The sequence below is a fragment of the Aptenodytes forsteri genome, unplaced genomic scaffold (genome assembly GCF_000699145.1).
Source record: "Aptenodytes forsteri isolate BGI_AS27 unplaced genomic scaffold, ASM69914v1 Scaffold289, whole genome shotgun sequence".
NCBI lineage: Eukaryota > Metazoa > Chordata > Aves > Sphenisciformes > Spheniscidae > Aptenodytes > Aptenodytes forsteri.
Window position 1 is genome coordinate 2824691 of NW_008795025.1, and position 21464 is coordinate 2846154.

At 36.7% G+C, this 21464-nt stretch overlaps 1 protein-coding gene across 2 annotated transcripts in view; it reads left to right on the forward strand.

The window, feature by feature from the left end:
* The window catches only part of RALGPS2 (Ral GEF with PH domain and SH3 binding motif 2), a 103723-nt gene that overhangs the window by 10539 nt on the left and 71720 nt on the right, over positions 1-21464 (forward strand). For both annotated transcript variants that reach the window (XM_009275867.1, XM_019471173.1), the window contains exons 3-4: positions 4808-4858; positions 13470-13553. In XM_009275867.1, coding sequence (XP_009274142.1) covers positions 4808-4858; positions 13470-13553 — 135 coding nt within the window. The remainder of the gene's footprint in view (positions 1-4807; positions 4859-13469; positions 13554-21464) is intronic.

Sequence of the window (21464 nt, forward strand, 5' to 3'; positions counted from 1 at the left end):
CTAGTGTAAGCACTGCTCAGCAACAACTAAAACATCGGTGTGTTATCAACATTATTCTCATCCTAAATCCAAAACACAGCACTGTACCAGCTACTAGGAAGAAAATTAACTCTATCCCAGCTGAAACCAGGACAGTTAATGTTTAAAAAATTCTGTTTTGTCAAAGGTATTTTTAAACTCTTATGTGAGGTACGCTGTCATATCTACAAACTCAAATGGCTTCTTATCCATCAGCTTAGGTATTCAGCTATCAGTCACTTGCCTCTTTTGAATCGTGAACAATTTTTTTAGTGCTTGGAACTCTGAATCGAAATTGCAAGCTCTAAGAAAGGAACCTCAGTAAGGGATGTTTCTTGTACAAGTGGTAATGTGATACAGTGTTACTGAAGGTTGATGTTGCTTTTAGTGAAAGCAGCAAGATGTGTAAACCAAACAAGCGCAAAAAAAAAAAAATCAGCCTAATATCAATGTGATACTAGAAGAATTTTAAGTGCTTGGAACTCTGAATCGAAATTGCAAGCTCTAAGAAAGGAACCTCAGTAAGGGATGTTTCTTGTACAAGTGGTAATGTGATACAGTGTTACTGAAGGTTGATGTTGCTTTTAGTGAAAGCAGCAAGATGTGTAAACCAAACAAGCGCAAAAAAAAAAAAATCAGCCTAATATCAATGTGATACTAGAAGAAAGAAGTTTCTCTGTTAAAACTTACTGAGTTTTTTTAGTTCTCCGACTTGGTTTTTTTTTAATATTGTAATGTACTTAATAGCCATTTCAAATTTTTTTAGTAATGAACGTTAATCTTGAACTTTGGCATTTGTGTGGTTTTTCAATGTTAATATACCCATTTAATATCCCCATTTAAAATTTATGTGTTTATTTTGATATGTGAATTCTGGTGTGAAGTTACAATAACAGTCTTTGTTTCATAAATATTGGGTATTGATTCTGTCTTAAAATAATATTTTGTTTAGGAGTCACTACTGAAGCAAGTAATAGTCTAATTCAGCTAAGGCAGTTCAGGTTGATTAAGAGGACAAATTCTGGAGGGCTGGGAAGAAAGACAACATTTATTCTTAAGCATTCTCTCTTCTGTGTGAACGATGAATCAGTTTCCTGGCTCATTTTTATTGTACTGTTGTTGTAATCTTGTTTTAGTGAGGAGGATTTGCAGTGAAATGTTAATAACCATTGAAATGCCTGGATCTTTTGTAAGGATGTTGGAACATACCCTATATTCACATTTTATCGAAGTGCCCATTCTTTTGGTTTCACTTTCCTCACCCCACTCCAACCAATTTTCTAATTCATTTCCTTTATTGAGAAGTATAGCGATACATTCAATCAGTCACACATTTACCTAAAATAATACATTTCTGAGAAAGCTTGGTATACTTTAGCAGACAAATGGGAGACTAGAGATTGAGTTCTATGGCTGGTGTTTCAGGACTGGGTTCTTCACCTTGGAAATCAAAAGGAAGAGTTAACTCTTGCTGTAATGTGTGGCTGCTCTATGGTCAGGATTGGATCAGGTGAGAGAAATGAATCCACACTTTCCTTCTGTCCCTGTGTCTCTTGAGTGTTCTCTGCAGGTAAGAAAGTAATTCTTTGGTGCTTGTGCCTGCACAGCTGTGGATGGTTGAGTCACCATCCCTGGAATATTTAAAAGACGTGTAGATGAGGCGCTTAGGGACATGGTTTAGTGGGCATGGTGGTGTTGGGTTGACGGTTGGACACGATGATCTTGGAGGTCTTTTCCAACCTTGATGATTCTATGATTCTATGATACATGGTTAGGTGATTTACAGAACTGGGATAGAGTTGCTCCTTCCTAGTGAGTGGGAAGTTTAGAAATAACACGCACCCCCAAATATCAGGCAAGTTTGTCCTACACAGTGGTACAGACTTTCTGTGCAGTATTTAGACAAGTGCTGCCTCATAGGGAAGCCCTTATCTTAGGCATTCTCAATTTACCATCTTAAACTTTTAAGTAAGATTTAGAAATAAATATATGAACTTGTGCCTCAACTCATTTTAGGATAAGTGTTCTCTGAACACATCTTGATTCTTAGTTTCAAGTCCATTTTAACTCTAGAAATTAGTTAGCCAGATTTTCCTTGCCCCCTTCTTAAATATCATGCTTCTGGAGAAAAATCTTTTTCCTCCTACTTGTCAGATATCTTTCCCTGCCCCAGTAAAGAAATTCCTTGCCTATTTGTTTCCTCAAAAGAGCCGTATATGTAGATATCTCAAATAAGAAGGCATACTATTAAATTGTCAAGATGAAGCTGTATTTGCTTACCCAGGTGCAGTGTAACATAATCCAGAATGACATCTGTGACATGTTTAGAAGTTTCTAAAGCTCTTCTGTGTGTAATGTGAAGATCCGGTTGTACCCTTCACCTATAGCAAAGCATTGTCAAGCATGTTGTAGCTTTTGGCAAGGTGGTACTCCTGTCACTGTCCAAGGGTTCTAGTCCTTTCCCAGGTAACCTGCTCAGCTTAGGAGAAGGTGGGAAATAGCATGAAAAATTACCAGCATTGTCTGTGCACACGTTCAAAATCCTTCAAGAGCAAAGTTTTATTAACCACCATTGGAATAGTTTATGTTGTCTGGGCGCACTTTCACAAGTTTGTCGCTTCCCTCGCCAGGAATGACTTGTTGCTGTCAGTACTTTTTGTGGCAAGATAAAACTACCCCTCTTGAAAAAAGGCTTCATGTGAAGATTTCTGTATTTCTGACCTTGATGGTCTAAAAAATAATGCTGGAAGAGCCTTTAATTTTAGGAAAAGAAACCATTTTTATTCTTTCAAGAATAAGTCACTTTTTCATAGGCCTCATAATAAAAGAATAGAACGGTTTCAGTTAGCAAGGTTGCTTTCAGTTTGAAAGGCATCTTTTGTTTTTGGCAAAAGTTTATTATATATTTTTACTGTAGTTGCTATGGGTGCAAGGGAACAGAGAAGTTATGTTGAAGGCAAAGAGTATTTTGGCCTACTATATTTCTGAATTTCCGTTCTTACTAATCACTGCTGCTTAAAATAAACTTTGGGAGTTATGTCTGTCTGGTATCCTTGCCTTCATCTAAACTTTTAAGGTACAGCATAATTTGTACTGTCGAGACAGATGCTGCAGCTGATCAGTTGATTGTTAAACCACATTTAAAAATGGTAGTTCGGGGATTCATTTTTAAACTGGCATTTAGATAGTTTATGGACACTAATGAATGGTAGGTACAAATCATATGCCTCATACCACATGCGAGTGTATTTATGTTACAGGACCAAGAATGTCTCGTTTATGTAAAAGTTTGTACAGGATTTACTGCTACAAAGGTGTTCAGACATGCACATTTGTGAGTGTATATGGTCTTGTTTGTAGTTGAGTATGTGGATTCAGTCAAATTGGTCTGATTTAATCTCACTTTAGCCCAAGACTAGAAAAATCTAATATAGCTTTAAAACATCATTGTTTGGAAGAAGGAGCAGCCAACTAAAGCAGAGCCCAGGAAAGAAAGTCTGCAAAAAGCAAACTTGTGAAGGGCTTGTTACTTCTATGATGTTGTACTGCAAAATACCAGAAGATTGTGTCCAGTGTGTCAGTTACAGAAACTGGGACTGACATATAATTTTTTTATAGCCATGTTTGATTGCTAGAATTCATACCTAAAAATAAATTTAGAGGTCAAGGAGATCTGCTACAAAATGTAGATTTGGTCATCTTTGGCAAAACACATCACTTCTTGTCTCATTAGAGCAGGTACTCTCATTAGAGCAGGTGCATCTCTTTGCGCCTGCTTTCTTTCAACTAGAATATCCTAGTTAAAATTTTTCTGCAAGGTTGACTTTATGCGAGAAGCTATTTTGCTATCCAACAATGGCATTCAATGGGAATTGCAATTTGTGAGGGTCACAAAGCTGTCAGTGTGTTCCATAGAGCGTATAAATGGGGGAACCGCCGTTGTCAAGGAAATGGGAATAAAGCTATGCAGCTTGCATCTGAGGAAACCAAACAAGGTCTGTGGATTCACTGTTAAAAGGCTATTTGTGATATCTAACTCAGATGGCACTGGTATTTCTGGGCTACTTATATAGTCTTTGAAAGAGATGGTCTCTCTCTTCTGGATACACAGGCAGACAGCAATCCTAAACTGTATGCTTAAAATAAGGCTCTGTGAATATGTTTCAAAATGCAAAACCTGGTCTTTAACTCTGAGTTCTCCTTTACCCTTTTCAAAGCTAAACAGACATCCCAGAATGAAAATGTACTGAACGGTTCTGACTTGCTGGAGGTGAGATGGCTGTATTTAATTTTAACGGTTGCTGTGCAACTGAACAATTATTTAGCTTAGTTATTCAAATATGGTTCAAGTATTGATTTGAAAAATTATAGGGATGTTTCAATAGAATTGTGTAACACCTAGACTAAGATTCAGAGTTTGAAGAGAAACTGCCCTAGAGCAACTATAGTTCCTTGTATTCTTGGATAGCTTCTTATATAGTGTTTCTGAGTTCAAGCTCTGACTTGCATGTGTAACTGCAGGATTATGCTCCTGAGAATAATTTCTCATAAGTTGTTTACTTTATTAAGTGTAAAGTTTGGAGAGCACTATTATCTGGTTTTGCAGGACAGCTCTGTGGTAGGAGCCGGAACCTCTGAATTAGCTACAAAATGGAAGTCAAATAATAAAAGGAAACAGAACAAATACAGTTCTCATGCAGCACAGCAACTTAATGGAGTACAAGGTTAATTTTGAGCATAACTTAGATTTTTTTTTTTTTTTAATTGAAAAACTTTTTGTTTATTTCAGGGTCAGATAACGCTAATGGATGTCCCTGTATTTAAAGCAATTCAGCCAGAGGTAAGTAGTTCATTGGTTTTGTTTTCAAATTTAAATGAAAAAAGTTATGCCAGTGTATAAATTCTGGAATTGCAAAGTGTATGTAAGTCAATAAATCTTAAATTTTGTCCCAGTTCATATAGCTCTGAAGCAGATAGTTTTATAACACAAAAATATCTGGAACGAATAGTTTGTTTGGGGAATGAAGTATTGGTATTTAAATATGTTCAGCTAGTGCTAGAGATGAAGTATCTGGGTTTTAACGTTTCTCAGTGATAAACATCTTGATTTGACTATTCTGATCACAGTATTTTAGGTTTCAGCTCCTGATACCTCATGACATACCTCATCCTGTCCTGTGTTTCCCAAACTGTTTCATATCTTTTTTTAGAAAAAGAAAAATGGCTGTAACGGCATCTTTTATCCAAGATGGGTGTGATCTGTGGATATACTGGGATAATATATTGATGATTTGTGTTCGCTCTTTTGTTTCTATATAATGCCATATTCCTTTCTAATTGCAGCCTGACTTGAACTGATGTTTTCAGAATCTTCACAGTGACCATAATAAATAATGAATTTGTTTATCCTTATTTCTGTACAATTAGCATTTTCCTGTGGGCATTGTTTTGCATTTTTGAAGGGGTTTTTTTTCAGTTTATCATCCACTTTATCAGTAGCGTGGATGTCTCTTTCAGCTCATCAGTCACCTTTAGACTATCATAAGTTGTTTTATTGGTAGCAGGCTTTTGTCATGTCACTCTTGTGGCACACTGAAGAATGTTTAGCTTCAAGTAGAGAAACCTGCTGAATCTCTTGGTTGTGATAATTGATTTCATCATTTGTGTACCCACAAATTTTTTGAAGGCTTCCTTTTGATCTGTGCTTGAAAATGTTGTCACGATTTAGCTTTCATGATTTCAGCAAGCTATTTCCCAACCTATGTGGATTTGTGTGCATTTTTTGGTTGTTTGTGTTTGTTTTAAATCCTTCAAAGAGCCTCCCATTTGATCTCTCTGGCTTTTTTTTCTGGACATCCTTAGAGTCTTTTTGATTGGCAGAATATGTTTATCCTGATCTTCTAATAGGATATATCTTTTTTTTTTAAGCTCTTTTCCAAAACTTTAAAGCATTTTACCCTTTTATGTGATTCTTTAAATATTTTCCTCGGATGTGTGTTTGTGTACTTCTTTTTCTAATGTTAAGAGTTACTGCTATGTAGGGTTCCCCCTGCCCCTGAGTGTTGAAGTTGAATAATCTCTGGGTGCTTTTACGCAGTGCCTCATCTCTAATTACACTGAGCTTCAAAGTACCGGATATCGAAAAATCAAAACACCAATTTAACTAGTTAGGACTTTTCCTAATGATCTGCTGATAAAGAAATTCCACTGCTTGAGCTTGACGGTAGTTTATTCTTTGCAGTCTGCTTCCAGCACTGTGCAGGATGAGCAGTCAGCTGTGTACAACTACAAGGAAGCAAGCAAGTTAGATATAGTGGCAGTGATACAGTACTCCATACCTCATAATTTGTTGCTTTTTTTAATACTACCTCTTTTATCTCAGATTATGTTGTGTGAGCAGACCTACAGAAAGTCTCTGGGAGATGAGAAGCAATGTCAAGAAAGTACATTTAATTTTATTGGCTGTTTTAACTCATTATTGTAAACCATAAAAGGGAAAAGCAGAATAAAATGATGAAACTTATCTAAAAGAAAAACTGTGAGAGAGTAGGTGAATATACCTAGAAAGTAATTCCTTTTAAGAAATCTGTATGTACTGCATAAGAAAAATTCACGTGATGCCTTCACTGGAAAATATCCATATGAGGAAGGGTAGCTGTTTTGGCACTTCTCAAGTGTTTGCACAAAAGCAGTTGAAGGCACTGACAGTGTGCAAGTATCATCTGTCCATCAGTGCTCCTTCACAGGTAGGCAGAGGTCTGTCATCTTGTATCTAATGGGCCTCTAAATTGTGTTAATCCCCTATGGAAAAGGGGCATACAGATTAACTCTCAGGTCAGAAGAAGCGAGACATGATTAAAATGCTTTCCTCTTGTTTTGCAGAAGGGGAAAACAGACATGGAATGCTTAGTTTGCCTAAAGGTGTCTTGACAGCAGACTAATGAAGTGTTGTAGGTTTCTGAGTTTCTCTGAAGTATCTACCAGACTGTGTACCATATCCATATCTTAATTCAACTTGTAAATCTTTACACATACCTTGACATGTGCACTCAAACATTGTTGAATTTGTAATTAGAAAACAAAACAATGTTGAGCTGATTTCACCTCTATAAAAGGGCTTCTAAACTGAGGCTTTAATGAGTGACTAAAAGGCATTGATAGAGTTTGGGTTTTTGTTATCAGTGCTAGTAGATACTCTATTTAGAATCAAATTTCACAGCTCTCATCTGCATACATGGTGGGAGATGATGAGCTATAACTTTCCCAGTGTGCCAAGATTTAAAAACTGGGTGTTTGTTATAGATTGTTGTAATTCACCAGCAAATCTTTGTTATACAGGCTGTGAATCTCTGTCTGCTTCCCAGACTCTGTAGAATGGTACATGAATGAATATTTTTAGCCTTTAATGTGTTTTCATTTGTTGTCCCAAATAAGGGTTCTGAAAGTTGTATTGCAAGATGCTTAATTTTTAAAATAACTGGAGATGACATTTCACCATCTTTAGGGTGTGTGAGCAGTATTCTTTAAACTTCGTGTTTTTTCTTGACTACCTAAATTGTGTTGCATCTTCTTTACTGTGTTAAAATCTTCTCTTCAAGTATTGTAGGTTTGGTTTTTTAAAAAGCAACATTAGAATTTCATCTTGGTTATCTTAACAAAACCAGAGCTGAATAACACTTTTTACGGCAATATATAGTAATTTTTCTCCTAGCATCAAAATCAATGAACATACTCATAGCACACACTTATATACTTCTACAGCCTTTTCCCTCTTCTGTAGCAAATAAATATAATTCTTTCTGCCTATATTCAAATGTCCTGCAGATGTCGTGGGTTCATGTGTGTGCTAGAGTTTCTGCACATCATCCACTACAACTTCCTGTTTCATGCTCTTAGGAAACCACTGACAGGGAGCTTAACGTAGCCCCCATAACTCAGGATTAAGGTACAGTGGATCACTTTACATTTAGGGTGAGCCAGAAGCATGGACTTGAACAGTTACCATGGCTTAGTCTATAGTGACACGATCCTCTGCCTGAGCCTTAAGCAGACTGTCACTGCTATCACTCCAAGTGATACTAGAAACCTCCTTTCTTCATCATTAAAAATGCCTGCAAGTCAATTCTGAGAAGAGAAAGTAGAAGGAATTACTGTTTCTTTGTTAATTAATAATTAGTAGGCTGCAGTATAAGAAATGAAGATAATAAAGAACACACCTCTGCTACATAAACTTCTGTCTATATGAAAACAGCCAATTTGCATTTTCATTTTTGGGGAAACAAAAAAAGATGGAGTTCCCCAAGTCAACGATATGATTTCCATCTATTCCCCATGAATGACAAGTGATGTGTTTTGGTTTTTGTTTTCTTTTTCTTGTAGTGATTGTGGCTTTCTAGAGAGCAGTGACTATGAAGCAAAAAGGTCGTCATAGACTTGCTCAGTTGTGCTGCTGGTAGCTATGTTAACATTAACTAAATGCCAGATGTCCCCTTGCCGAACACACTAACTTGCTTTTATTGGAAAATCTGATTACTTATTTTACATATTTTAATACATTCTCCAAAATTATTTACCCATATGTATTCACATTGAAAATCTTTACTGGGTTATTGTCTTTAACTTCTTTATCCCCTCTGCTTCATTAGGCTAGGCAGTGGAAAAAGAAAAAGTTTGCTTATTGAATATTCATCTCTGCTTGTTCTGAAGTTGTATAATGGTTCCACATTAATCCTTGCTTTTTCTCTCCTCCTATTTTTGAAACTTTCACTTTGACACATATATAAAGATTTTAATGAGAAGCACAGTCTCTCTCTCTCTGCCATGTAGTACAGGTTATAATTTAAGTGTTCCTGTAGTATTTTGTTAAGGAAAATAAAATCCTATAGATTCAAAAAGGAATGAAAACCAAAATGAGTTTTGAAGAAAGTTCAGCTTTTGTATTCTTGATCCTAAATCTTTCAGTCTTGCACCTCATTTTAAATAAATTACACAAAATAAGAAATTGGTGGTTGTAGTGACGTCGGTCCTGTGCTTGAGTTGACTGGCAGACTAAGGAAATAATCCTTGTGAATACTTCATGTTTGAAACTTGTGGTGGAAAAAGTGTAATTCTAGAGGAAGATCAAAGAAACATGCCTGAATTAGAGTAGTGGAATAGGCAGCAGTCTTTTTAGCGAAGAAATGAGTATTTTTATTGAAGTATAAGAATGGTTTCTGAATTCCAATTCAGCAAATTAGTGCGCTTTATTGCAGTAGTGTGCGCAGAGTCAGGTCCATGCTCATTAGGACTGTATCATACTTCTCCCAGACCAAATGCAGTGAAGGCAAAAACCTTGGTGGCTCCTTTTCTGTTGATGGCATCTTAGGACGGTGGGATGAGCAGTGTCAAGGGCAATGAGTTTAGGCAGGCAGGTTCTAGCGAGGAGGAAGAGGGTTGTGAACAACAGTTTCCCCTGAAGCAGAGTGATTAGGTAGTAATGCTGAGAAACTGTGGACAGGCAGCAAAGGGAAACTACTTTTATTTTAGTTGATAGTCAAGAGAAAAGAAAGCTGGCTGTACAGGGGAGAGAGGTCTTGCAAGTGAGATGGAGAAGCATTTCTTACACTAACAAAAGGGAGGGGAAAAAAGGCTTTTAAACTCTCGAAAGTCTGTGCCTCTCCTGTGTCAGTCCCTAAACAGCGGTGTAGAGGTTGGCTTAAGCTGTTGAAGAATCTGAACTGATAGCAAAGGTCCTGAGGGCCCGCGTAACTGTGCCTTGGCACCTCTGTAAAAGTATTTTGATGTGTACTTTTCCAGTCAGGAGCAGGATCTTTTGCTTTGCAGTATCCAGTGCTATGTGCTTTCACTCAAGAACGTGGATAGAGCCAAAGGATTCTCAAATTTGTTGCCACTAGCAGTTATCAGGATTGCTTTGTCTGTTACTTCTGCTTCTGTGCTGAGCTTCAAGCATGTATAGGAGAGCATGTGCCTTTGGCTCTATCGTTTTAGATGGGACCCCGTATACTCTGGAACCATCTCAATCCCATACCTATCTTCTCTCTACTGCACCCATGTATTTTCAAATTATCTTAACCCTAAATCTGTTACGGTGTAGTTTTTCTACTGTCTCCAGTTGACAACAGCTGCTGCCTCCTACCTCCTGTAGTCTGAGTTCATAATCTATTTTCCCCCTCAAATCTAGGAGTCCAAATCTGCTTGTAACTCTCCCATCTCATTGTATACCTCAACCCTGTGCCTCTGTGTCCTGTTGTACACTCCACAAATGACTCTTTCTGCTTGTGATCTTACTACAGAGTTTGAAGGTTTTGGGGGTGGAAGAGAAAGGAGAGTTAGTAGAAGAGTGGTTGAAGCAAGTGCTCCATGCAGGTGGAGCTGGGAGCTGCTGTGTCTTTGAAGGGTTCATGTAGACCAGTAGCACATGTAGCACCGTTTAGGAGTCACCGGGTTAGAGCAAAATGTGGTGACCTTGTAATACCCTTGAGTGCAAGATCACAGAACGTTGCCTTTATACAACATTTCATCTGTTTAGCTTTAATGGTGGGGAAAAAATGCTAAAAACCTGCAGTAATGTTGAAGAATGTTTTTTGTCCTTTTTTTTTTTTTTTACTTGGAAAACTAATTTCAGTCAGCCCTGGTAGGTTATTCTGTATTCTTGACTGAACTAGAATTTCAGAGTTTTAAACAGTATGTGATATAGTCAATAATGTACAATGAAGTCTTTACCTTTTTGTGAGACTGCATGAAAACACATTTCATTCTGAGGTAAGGATGATAATGTACAACTCTATGTATGACCTTATAGCCAGCCTCAGGCCCAGGAATACAGAAATGGTCTTAGTCAGGAGAATCTGCTAGGAGTGTGTTCTAGGAGCTATTTCTGCTGCCTTATTGTTTAGATTCCCATCTTATTTATCAAAACATCTATTCTCTGCCAGTCATTGCTTTCTCTTTCCATTCAGATAGGGAAAATCTCAACAAGATTTTTCTGGAGCAGAAGCTTCAGTTGTCTAAGTCTTCTGTCAAAACAGGGAGACATCTTTGAAATAATAATGATAAATATATTTATACATATATATGGTTCACAGTCTGAGAGTCAGATCTTGCATCTGTGCCCAACTGATATTAGACCTCTAATTTTGAGTGTATAAATATAAATTTAACCTTAACATTAATACTGTTAGTTACGTACTGTCTAAAGATTTTTGGTAATGTTTTCTACTTAAAAATTACCATTTCTGTTGCTAATCACATCAGTGCCACAAAGCTCAGTGCTAGCTAAGCCTGGTCTGCTTCTGACGTCTGTATCATGTAAGCCCTTAGATATACAGTGCCAGGGCAATGGGTAACTTCTGCCCGGAATCATCATTGGTTTTTTACTCAGTGATGAGAATTGAAATAGTACAAGGACATGCTGTGAATCATTAGGAAATTACCATGCTTTCTCTAAACCCGAGACAGGAACTAATTTTTTTTCTGCTGTTAAGGAGGTGTAATTGTCAGATGCCAGTAAGAATGAATTGTATTCTCGCAAGTGCAGGGCTGTGATTGTTATTCCAATGGAAATTGCAGCACTGGGAGATGCTGAGGGATAGAGAATGTAAACAAGAATCTCTTGGATGGCTTCCTTCTCCAATGGCCCACTCTCCTTTGCCACAGGAGCAACTCAGGGCTGCGTGGTTGTCTTGTGCATAGTCGTTGAAGTGCAAATGTAGGGAGATGGGCGTGTGCATTCCTATGCTGAACATGCTGGCATTTTCCAGGATAGGTTTTGGTGGTAGAACTTCCTAGTGAAATTTGAAGGAATGGCCCTAAATACAAAGCTGGAGACTTTGCATTCTTCCTAGGGCCTGTGGACAGGAGTGTCTCAGAGTCTTCTCTAACAAATACCAGCACACCACAAACTTCAACAAGTGGAAGAATTCAAGGTCTCTCTTAACTGGCATGAGACTCTTTAGTAGTTCTGGGACGTTGGTTGAAAAGACATTAAGAAGTTCCTGATTAAAAAACCCAAAAAAACTTTAGAGCTTAGAATATCCAGATACCAAATTCTTTTAAACTACTGTTGTCTTAAATGGCACGATTATTGGTTCCATGTTGAGTCATCTTACCTACATTATATGGTAGCTGGATGTATAGTGTGATACTAGTTTCAGTAAGTCGTTTTCAATGCGGTGATAAAACTGAGAGCGCTTCAGAATGGAAGATGTGGAAAGAAAACATGAATAAATAAAAATGAAAGGCTGTACTTTGCTATTATGCCACTTTAATAATTAAGCTGTCTCTGTATTGATTACCTTTCTTGGTAGCACTGTGGAATAGGTTGTGTGCTGTATGCTGTATATATTTGCATCTATTCTGTATGCTGTTGTATACAAATAGAAGAGCTCATTTTGGAACATCTAGTTTTTTATGACTGTAATTAAAACTGCTTTATTGAAATTAAGTGGTAGTAAGTAACAAGGAAGATGATGTAGTTGCCCAGCTGCTGACTAAGTTTTACAGATGATTAAGAGGCATTGTAACTTTGTAGTTAAAGTAATGCTTTTTCAGACTTTACAAGTAATTTGTGAGATTGTTGAGGCCTACAGTTTTTAGGGTGACTTAAGTATAGGAACTACGCAATTTATTTTTTTTATCTTCTAAGCAGGTCCCCTTGCTCCCTTTTATTCCACAAAACTATCTAAGCACTGAGTGTTGTTCAACTTAAAATAAAATTGGCTCTTTTTGGAAGGGAAAACTGGAAATAGTGTTTCTTTTTATTGTTGCTGCAAAAGATGACAATTTTGGTATTTCTTTAATGCAACATGCCAAGCTAAAATAATGGGACATGTCTAGATTGAGTCAGTGAGGTGTATCTTCTCAGTAGACTTTAAGTATCTTCAGAAGGCAATTAAAAACAAAAGAACATGCTGCTCGCCCTAGCTCAGATTCACTTTTAAAGCGGGATTTTCTGTGGTAACAAAATGGATCTTGAATTATTTCACTGGTTTCTAATAAGAGCTGAATTAAAAAAAAAGTTCCTAATTCAACAAAAGATTGATTGTAAAAAATCTAATAATTCAAAACAATTCAGAAATGAGACTTGTGGAATCTCAATTTACAGAATAAATCAGAAAAAGTGTAATTATATATTTATTACTTCAATGTATTATTGCTCTGTTAAGTTATTTTGAAACTTTTAAGATTTGTCTCTCTATATGCTCTTGGCTCTGAACATGTGTTATGCACTAACTTAAAAAAATGAATTTTCATCCTTGTTCTCCCAGGAGCTGGCAAGCTGTGGCTGGAACAAAAATCAGAAAAAGTGTAACTATATATTTATTACTTCAATGTATTATTGCTCTGTTAAGTTATTTTGAAACTTTTAAGATTTGTCTCTCTATATGCTCTTGGCTCTGAACATGTGTTATGCACTAACTTAAAAAAATGAATTTTCATCCTTGTTCTCCCAGGAGCTGGCAAGCTGTGGCTGGAACAAAAAAGAGAAATACAGTTCTGCACCAAATGCTGTTGCTTTCACCAGAAGATTCAATCATGTGAGTTATTGTCTCTCCAGTGTCAGTACATGTACACATTTAAAAAGTCTGGGGAATAAAGTGTTCTGGCACATCCCTTTTATTACTGATCACAGCTGATTACTTGGAAACTTAAAGTATCTGCTATAAGGAGTTCCTTATTTTCAGGATATACAGAAAGACCAAAACAGTACTGAAGAAATAGCTGTGTTTTTGTTTTAAATAGCAGTTATTGATGAAACAGGAAAATACTAAGTGTTTTTCCCCCATAAATGCTGGCTGTCCTTTACATAAAGACAGAATGGTAATTACAGGTTAAAGGCTTGCTATACAGGATTTCTGGAGTAGTAATTAGATGTAATTTCTTTCTGTGTTAGTTGAGTGTCTTTTGCTCCACATAGATGTTTTTGTCCCTAAAAATATAAGCCTTTTGTCAGTATGGTTACCTTTTTAAGGTGATTCTGGGCAAACTTTAAAAATTCCGAACAATTTTTCTGTACAAAACTTGTTCTTCAACTCTCTATTTAGCATAATTTTTCAGGTATTGTATTTGAGATTTATGGCTTTCTTACTTAAAAATTTCTCTGTGTAAAATTAACTTTTAAAATAAGATAAGAATTTTAGCTTTCTCCACAATTAAAGCTGTAGGACTCCAGCTGTGTAGCTAGCCAACCAAGTCTCAAAACTCTAATGTTTTTTGTGTAATGCCATATTTTGTATTTCAGAATGAAGTAATTCTATTACCCTCATGTCTCATCTTGTAAATGTTTAATAATGTCTCAAACTTAGAGGCTCTATTCCAGACCTATCTTCTGTACCCAGAGATCTACAGGCATCTTTGTTAATCATCTAAAACTCTGACCAAACTCACAGGCTCTATTCCAGACCTATCTTCTGTACCCAGAGATCTACAGGCATCTTTGTTAATCATCTAAAACTCTGACCAAACCTCTAACCTTTTCAGGTTTTTTTTTTTTTATCAATTGTTGAGTACTTTCTCACTTTTCGTTATTGCTCACATTCAGGATATGACCAAATCCTATTACTTCTCATTGACAACACTTAAAATATTTCTTAGCCTTCTAATGACTGAAATGCTTCTCTGGGCATGGGTTTTGGACACTTGTCTGATTGTCCTCTTGACTAAAGAAAAAATGTTACACCATAGACTTCTTGTGACCATACCATCTATTGAAATCTGGGGGGTTTAGGTTGGGGCTTTGCTTTTTTGGTTTGGTTTTTCTTTTTTGGTTGTATTTAGTTAAAATTTTCCTGATCTAGCTTTTGAAGTTGCTCCTTTATTGGACTATATATTCAGCCTGAGGCTACTTTTACACTAATATCACTGATATGCCAGTGATTCCAATATTTGCTGTCTTAGAATAGACTATTTCAGTTGGAAGGGACCTACAACGATCATCCAAGTGCCTGACCAATTCAGGGCTGACCAAAAGTTAAGGGCATTGTCCAAATGCCTCTTAAACACTGACAGGCATGAGGCATCGACCACCTCTCTAGGAAACCTGTTCCTGTCTTGTTTATTCATGTAAGTTATCTCCTCAGAGAAACATTTTCTTTTGCTGAATATTCCGAAATGTTTTTGTAGTAAGGGCCATGTTAGGCAGTGTACCTCATCAAGGACCTCACTTCTCATTTGTTATTGTATAATGTACTAAAGAACTGCAGGAACTGGCTAAACAGAAAGTCAACCTCAGACATGTTAAAGAATTGGTAAAATATGCTTAGTAGCAAGAAGGAAGGAGGGGAAACCTTTTCATGGGAATAAGCAATCAGCTGTCTGCAAACTGACTGTTTGTCATTACAGAACCACTGTTCAAAAATATCTAACCTGTAAATATATTAAGAGCAGAGGGAAGGAAGGTTTGCCTTGTACAGCTGGCCAGAGCCAGGAGGAGAGACCTGTACTTTAAAAGTAGCTGTTAAAGATCTTAAATGTTGGTAAAATGCTAACTTTATTATTAAATAGTGTTTAGAAAACTTATAAATACAGTATTTTTAGATTAACATACAGGAATTTCATCATGCCAGCAAAATCCCATTAGTTTATTATTGTAATCCTTTCTTAAGTCTTCCCTTCTTATTCATCCTAATGACTTTTTGGTTTTGTGACCTTCTCAGATTTTAATTTTTTTTAAAGGATGTTTCTATATTTGTAGTCTGTGGGAACATTTATCAAATCTGTTCACTGGATTATTAGTTGATGGGTGATAGTCTTGTTTTTGTTCAGTCTTAGTTTTTATAAAAATCCATACGAAACTGGCTATACTCTTACAACAAAGGCAATAAGGAGAATAAGATGCTAGAAATACCTGCCTCTTAGTAATTCATTTCTTCATAATAGTTATTTCCCTGCAAAGCGTTGCTAGCTGCTAAAGGGAGCCTTACATATTTTCGTTACCCCCGAGTGTATGTTATATAGATAGTTGTTGATAGTCACTGGCTATTTCATCTGTCTTAATTTCCTTTTTTTTTACTATGCTTCATTTGTTTCAAGGAACTGTTATTTTTGGTTGAAAGACAGGTCAGTCTGAAAGAAATTGTAAAACTAGGTGACTCTCAAAGGTCTGTAGTGTCTTTGAGTTTGTTCAATATGTTTCAGTGGACTAAAAGACCTGTGTAACTGTTTAAATTTTTTCAGTATGGTAAAGGAGAACCTTGAATAAATGCAGCACTCTGACTGGCTTTGAGCAGTTGTGTATAGAATTTCTTGTACTGTTTCTCTCCCCCCTCTCTTCCCTTTGGCTTTGCATCTGAAGGCCTCGCTAGAAATGATGCAGTCAGAAAGGGACTAAGACTTATTTATGAACTCTCCCTTTCTGTAGCTTATTTTTGGGGAACACCAGAAGAGCAATAAACATACAAACAGAATGTATTAGCTTTAAGATTGATGCCATGACAGGCAGTCTATGGTTCTCTTTGGACGTCATTGTATAGACATTCCATATAGTGGTATGTACACAAATATAGCTGCAAACTTTCTTGTCATAAGGTTTAGGTTTGTAATTAAGCCTCACCCCATTCATGTGCTTTCTCTACAGCCATAAAAGTTGGATGTGCCCCTCTGTCAGCTGACAGGTTCCTTTACTGAGAATATCTTTGCTAATGATTTCTTAAGAGCCTTCCTAATATCTTGAAAATTTTGTTTTCTGTTGTCTTTAAGCTCCAGTGAAGACCTATCCATCTGACAGGATCTGTCCCTGACTTTCACTTCCCTACTGGGTTTCAGACATTGCGTTGGCTGCTACAGAAGATTCCCTTTCTTACATGCCTGTTATTGCTGGGTTTAATGTCTAAAAGAAATATATTGCCAATAATCTGAATTGTCCTTGGAACACCCCTGAAACAAGAACAGTGGCGAAATCTAGCGTGTGTTTTTGCCATGTCAGTGAGTTTTATGGAGTCACCAGTGTAATCAAGACAGGCCAGTTTGAGGCTCTATTCCATTGATTATCTCCAAAGAAATGAAAAAAGGTCTTTTTTTAACAGGCAGCCAGTAAGTACTTGAAGCCATTGCAATTCACCATTAAATCACCTGGAACAGGACAAGTAGCTTCTCTTTCTGTTTTTCACATTGTCAGCACCATCACATTTGGATATTGCAGTGCTTAGGCTGTCTCTTGGACTATATTTAAAGCCAAAAGATTTGAAGGCATGTCTAGGTCTTCTTTCCTGTTTCTTTTTTCACGTTTGTTTCTGTTCTCTTTAAGGTATCATTTGAAAAACATTGACGTAGGAGTCATAATAGCCTGTAGGATAAACTCTTCCTTGAAGAGTCAAAGAATAGGTAATAAAAGAGGAAACGAGTCCAGATATTTAACATCAGCTCAGATGCTGCATTAGTTTGCCTCTAACCAATTTTTTTGGGAAACTGCTGCATGCAGCTTTGGTGGCTGAGGGACATACCATTTGCAAGAAGCTCTTCCAAGAAATTTTCATCAGCCTTTATTCTGACACCAAGGAAAGTCGTCAGTCTTACCTTCGAAGTATAGTGGGACTGGAGAGGGTGGGGAAAAGGGGCAAGTATTGTTTCAGTCACAGGTTCCTATTATTCTGTTAGTACCTCAACTTTTGACTTACTGAGACAGTACTTTGGATAACTTTTGATGTAGTGTGGGCCTACGGTTCCAAATGCATCGTTGCAGAGGACTCATTCATTCCAATAGTAATGTTGTATTTAGATTCACCATCCTTTCAGGAGCAGTGAAACCCAGGAATTTGTATGGGATAGGCAGTGGCAGCTGGGAATAAGAAGGCACGGTGGAGTAAGCAATTTTCATCTTCCTTGCCTGGTTTGCCTTCTTGGCATTCAGTTCTTACCCCAGGTGCTTGCTCAGCAGAGTGTAGTTCCTGTTGGGCACCTGCCCCACTTACCTGGGGGTCTCTAATGCTTAGACCTAAAATAAGTAATCAGGAAAATCATTGCGACTTTCGGCTTTATCAGGCATGAATACATTTCATCAAACTTTTGTTAACCTTTGAAATTTCACTGGGTTTAAATTATGCATTATGCATCTGTCTCTTTCCTTTTTCCCCCCAACTTGCCAAAAGAAAACCATGAACAGCTGTCACTTTGTAAGTAAAGAGAATATTAAATCACTAACAGCTGCTTCACAGCAAATTGATCTGCTGATAGCATTTTGGAAACAGTAATGATTATGTGCAGTTGATTGCAGTCCACTGAGAATGAAGTAGTGTATTTCCAGCATTAGTTATGTGATAATTATATGTGGTGCCTGTAAAAACAGATCGAGTTCAGGGAAGAGAAATCAATTGAATCATTCCATGCCAGGATTCTTTTATTCTTGAAGAATACATTGCTACATGGTACTCCATAGATCCACATATCTACTATTAAGTATTGGTTTTAAATATGTAATTTCTTTACACATTTTTTTAAAAACCCTGATCTCTGCCTTTTTCAGCTTTCTTCTGAACGTCAGTTGTATACTTGCATACTACTGTTGTAACTGGTAAATCTGTCAGAGTGCAAAATCGTCAAGTTTGCCTACTTCCTAAGCCTTTGTTCTCTACCTTTTGAAAATAAGTGTTTATCATAAATTGCAAACAAGAGGTGTGTATTTTTTGAAGATTGCTGTTAGGCATTGATATGAAAACATTTCATAGTTTATGTAAAGGTAACAGTTGCTCTCCTGGTTATAAGATTATCTGTATTAAAAACCTCTTGAGGTTTTTATTTGAATGGGAGTGGAACTGTGCTGCCACAGAGCTTAAAATATTAGAGAAACTTGTCAACTAGATTCGATACATTGGAACAATTTTAAAGCAAAAGATCCCACTTGAAAGGCAAATTTTATGTTTTACTAACTCTGTGAAACTGTGTTTTGTTTTGTTTTTTAAACCAAATGCAAACATTATGTAGGAGAGGACGTTTGTCTTGAATAGGGCAGTGTTGCTGAGTTGCAATAAAGAATGATAGTGAAATTTTACTAGGGTTATCAGAAATTAAAAAAAGTGGGGTGGGGAAGAGGTTAGTGAGCTTCCTTTGGAAACAAAACAAAAGAAGACAGGGATTCTACCTTAGCTGTCATGATGCAAGGTCAGTACTGTCTGTTTTACATTACATGCTTTTTGTGTAGCATATCAGAATGTTTTTAACAGATATTTGGAAGAATGATCCAGAAACTCCATTAAAGAGAGAGTCTTGAATTTGCCTATCAACTAATTAGCACAGAAAGCAGAATTAGTTTTGGAACCAACAACTATGAACTTAAAAGCACCAGTACAACAAAATTAGTATTTCAGATAAGGCAAACATGGGATAATTTAAAAAAGCTTAAGCTGTGATTCAAGAGAAGATACGTTCAAAAGTTAAGCATGTTTTTCTAGGTTGACCTTAATAGGGAAGAATATAAATACACAATTATATGTCAAGGGTTAAATGCTGTCTTGAACTGGTATCAAAGGCATTGATGCCCAAAGGCTGTGGGTCATCCAACTGATTTATATTGGTCGGACAGTGTGAGAAATAATAACATTTAAATGCAATGAGAGAGGACTTGAAGCAAAATAACCACAAAATATGAATGGAACAAATACGTATAATTTACGTGAAGAATGAACCTGGATAAAATAAATAAGTGGCCTATTGAAACAAAAGGGTTTATTTAAATTGTTTATTTTTCAATATTTGGAATACATTAGATTATGGTGCTGTCTGAAGATACCAGTGAATAAACTAGACCAGCCAAAAACAAATGTCAATGCCAGTAAAAACACATCAAAGAGAAGTGGAGGTGGTTGGAGTAGAAATGGTTAAGTGTGTTTAATTCTTTATCTCCTGCTTACTCTGTCACTGAAGGGACTGGATGGCTCTAAGCTTCAAAGAAAGTTTTCCATTTTGTTTTGGTTTGTTTCTCCTGCAAGAGCTTGGAAGTATTGAGACTCAGTCTGGCTGGGACTGGGATGGAAACCAGGCTTCCTTGAGTAAACAAGAGTACTTGTGTGGCACAGTGCTTATGTCACTGTGATACTAATGAACTTTCATAGAAGTCAGGGCCAACATAGTAAATTGTTTGTTTTTTCATCCTTATGAAAATGATTGAGCATTGTTCCGTATTTTGAGCAAGCGTTTCATAGTCTGGCCTACCACAAGCAGTCTCCTATTTCATCGACGCTCTGTTAACTTGGGACTGAAGAGATTTGGGATTTTAAGGCACAGCAATACGTGTGTTGTCCCTACCGGATTCTTTACGGTATGAAAATCTATGTTAAAATTTTTAAAATTTCCTTGACCTTCAAAGGGAAGGCATCTCCTTAGAAACTCATTCATCAGTCAAGGGAAAAGTTGGTTTTCTCAAGCTGTGTAACTACAACAGAACATCAAACTGAGGTTTAACTTTTTTGACAATATTTTGAAGTACTGTCAAATACTTTAGTATTTCTGTATTCAGTACTTACATATTTTATAGTAATGCTGTTTGCACAGAACCATTTTTTATGGTAGGGTAACACAGTTTATCTGGAGATACTTTGCTTTAAAAAAAAAAGGGAAGAAGAAAAAAAGGAAAAAAGTCACTGAGCTCTGTGGCTAATTCTTTCCTGGCTAATACAGCCTTAGACAAACAGACCAAAGGAAAGAAGTTGTTATGTAAGATGTTTGTGGGTTTTCTCGTGGTTTTTTTTGTAATTCTTCCATTTTCTGGTTTCAAAGAGCTGTTATGTTTTGACATCCCAGTTCTCATCAGATCACTGTAACTTCACTGAAAAGGTAATAATTGTGGAGGTGCGGATCTTCTCATGCTATTCTGTATAAAGAGCTCCCATACTGTATAAAGTGAAACAGGATAAACGGGGTATTTAATTTTTTTTAATTGAAATTTTGGGCAGGAACCTGAATACATATGCAATGTTACTTTACGAGAAGTGGTTTAGCATCACTCTTAAAAAATCAAAGCAGCATGACAGGTTGAAAGATGTTTATGTATGAGAGCATACATTTCTTCATACACTGTTTTCAGTAGCTTTGTAAATAGCAGTCATGCTGTATCTTGCTAATCGTTCATTTTTTCCTAACTTGTAGTGAATACATGCATAAAAGCTACAGTATTTGTTACCATTTGCTAATTCTTTGCTACTGTTTTATTACAGTTATGAAGGTGTTTATTATCTATCATTCTTCTTTGTGCTAAAGTTTGAGGGCAGAGGGCGTGGGGGGAGCAGAGGAGAGAAGATTAGGATTTAGACATGTTAACAAAACATGTTCAAAGTATAGCTTTTATGAGGTATTCATGTAACTACAAAATGCAGCAACCATCCCTCATACCATACTGAATAGAACAGCGATTTTTATACAGTAGTGACGTTAGTCTTATAAAAGTTAACAAATGAGTATGGTAGTATGCTGTATATTAGCAGGTAATTGGCGTAGCCGGCAATAAGAGTACAAAGTAT